General features: G+C 36.7%; 1 protein-coding gene across 2 annotated transcripts in view; it reads right to left on the minus strand.

Annotated features, from left to right (window-relative positions):
• MYL10 (myosin light chain 10) overlaps window positions 1-2049 on the minus strand; it is a 44039-nt gene that overhangs the window by 25583 nt on the left and 16407 nt on the right. For both annotated transcript variants that reach the window (XM_019511452.1, XM_019511451.1), the window contains exon 2: window positions 1645-1734. In XM_019511452.1, coding sequence (XP_019366997.1) covers window positions 1645-1680 — 36 coding nt within the window. In that variant the 5' untranslated portion in view covers window positions 1681-1734. The remainder of the gene's footprint in view (window positions 1-1644; window positions 1735-2049) is intronic.

Consider the following 2049-nt stretch of genomic DNA (forward strand, 5'->3'; position numbering starts at 1 on the left):
CACCCACCCACCCACCTACCTACCTACAATGGTCACAGTTTAAAAGTTACTTCAAATTTGAAAAGTACTTCCTGGGAATTACTATGTGGAATATTAATAGAACCAGTAATCTCACTCTCTCTCTATATATATATCTATATATACACACACCTATCTATCATGCCCATCATAACAGTGTATCTTTGCCATCACCAGATGTCATCTTGCTTAATGCCACACATTGATTATAATGAAAGGTACTATGTTCACTTACCATAACTTGCATAGATTTGTGCTCTCCTGCTCTGTGGGGTACAACCCCTGGTTTTAACATCACAGGTTTACACAATCAGAGTTCGGTTTCATATGATACTTCAATATGCCCAAGCTGCAGTTTATCCATGTGATTATTTGCAAATTTCTTAATATTTGAATTGTTCTCCCACTTACCCCTAAAGTTAAATCTAATCCATGCACACTGTTTTCACTCCTGTCCGTGGGCTTACTTCTAGTGCATGACTAAGTCTCATCAAGATTTGATTTTTACTTAAGATATTTCATGAAAGTGGCATTTTTACCAGCTTTTGTTTATGGGGTCACAGCCCTAGCAGTCACCCTCAGAGAAAAGAAAACTGGAAGTTTGTTGTGGTGCCAGCGAGAGCTAGATGAACTGATAGGAACTTCCCATTAAGAGGTCAACAATGTCCATGAATTTTCTTTGGTCACAGTCACAATCTTTGTGGTAGGTTTTTAAGAGTCATTCATGTTTTAAGTTCTAGTAGTGTGGATCCTCAAAGAAAGTGAATTTTAAAACATCATGCAAAAAACTAAGCTGCATATATTAGCAGCCCTGAGTGTTAGAGAAACAATGTAGTGTAGCTTAGCTAACCAACCACAATTAGCAAAGACAGCTCTCAAAGAGCAAAAAAAGAATAATTATACTGACAAATATATCTGAGGAAATGGCGACACACTCATGAATGTTCCATGAGCAGAAAAAAAATAAACTGACCAACATTTTATTCATTCATTTCTTATGCCCATTAATTTAAATTCTACACAGGTTAATGATGAAGGAATCTGCAATATCTGATTAATATGACTTATTTTGATAGAGCCCTCTGGTTAAATTATATTCTTTTGTAGGTATTAAGAAAGAAGTAAGTTCAGGGTTTCATGGAGTTTTGGTTTCTGGTTTGTGGTATAAGGATACAGAGAGGCATTTTCTATTGCTATTATGGAACAGTCTGTTAATTAAGGCCCCAGTCAAGAAAACAGCCCTATTCCAGACAACACTAAAATACATCTGTGAAGTTGAGCACATGCACAAATGATCTCTAGGATAGGACTAGGCGTAAGCATGTATACAAGTGCTTTCCTGAAAAAGTATTCAGTGAATTAGATGGTAATTTGTTTTATTTTGTATTGAGTTTTGGAGGTTTGTAAATAATGTAGAACATGCAGAGCTTGATACAAGAGAAGCAAGGAAAGAAAGAGAGAATTTATAAAATCTCACAAGCCAACTAATTTACCAGCCAAAACCATTGGTATAAGTCAGAAAATAACTGTGTCTTTTATCAGAGCAGATGGAGAATAGAGTAATGATTACAAACTAAACCTATGTTGTTAATTAACAGTGATAGCAGGCTGCATAGCAGAACATACCTCTTTAAACTCCTGAATCTGTGTTTGCTCAAACATGGAGAATACATTGGAGCCACCTCCTTCTGTCTTCTTCTTCGCCTTTTTTGGAGCCTATAAAACAAATGGAAAGATCACACATATAACAACTCACGTGTTGAACACCCAGGTAAGTCACTGAATGTTTCTTTTACAGCAGGCAAGAGCAGCACAAGAGGATTGTATCACGTTTTATTTTCTCCCTTGGTTTTCTTATCAAGTCAGTTGTATAACAAGCATATAAACACAGAAAAATGATGCTACAGTTATAAAGCATAGGATGAATTTCTACCAGGGAGGTTTTCTTGCCCCAATGAATTGTTCAGATAATGCAAGCAGCCAGCAAGGGAGCTCCTTATTCTACCTTATTGCCCTGCATGGGCAGGTAGT

This window comes from Gavialis gangeticus, unplaced genomic scaffold (genome assembly GCF_001723915.1).
Source record: "Gavialis gangeticus isolate Ggan-Ray unplaced genomic scaffold, GavGan_comp1, whole genome shotgun sequence".
In the NCBI taxonomy this organism is placed as follows: Eukaryota; Metazoa; Chordata; order Crocodylia; family Gavialidae; genus Gavialis; species Gavialis gangeticus.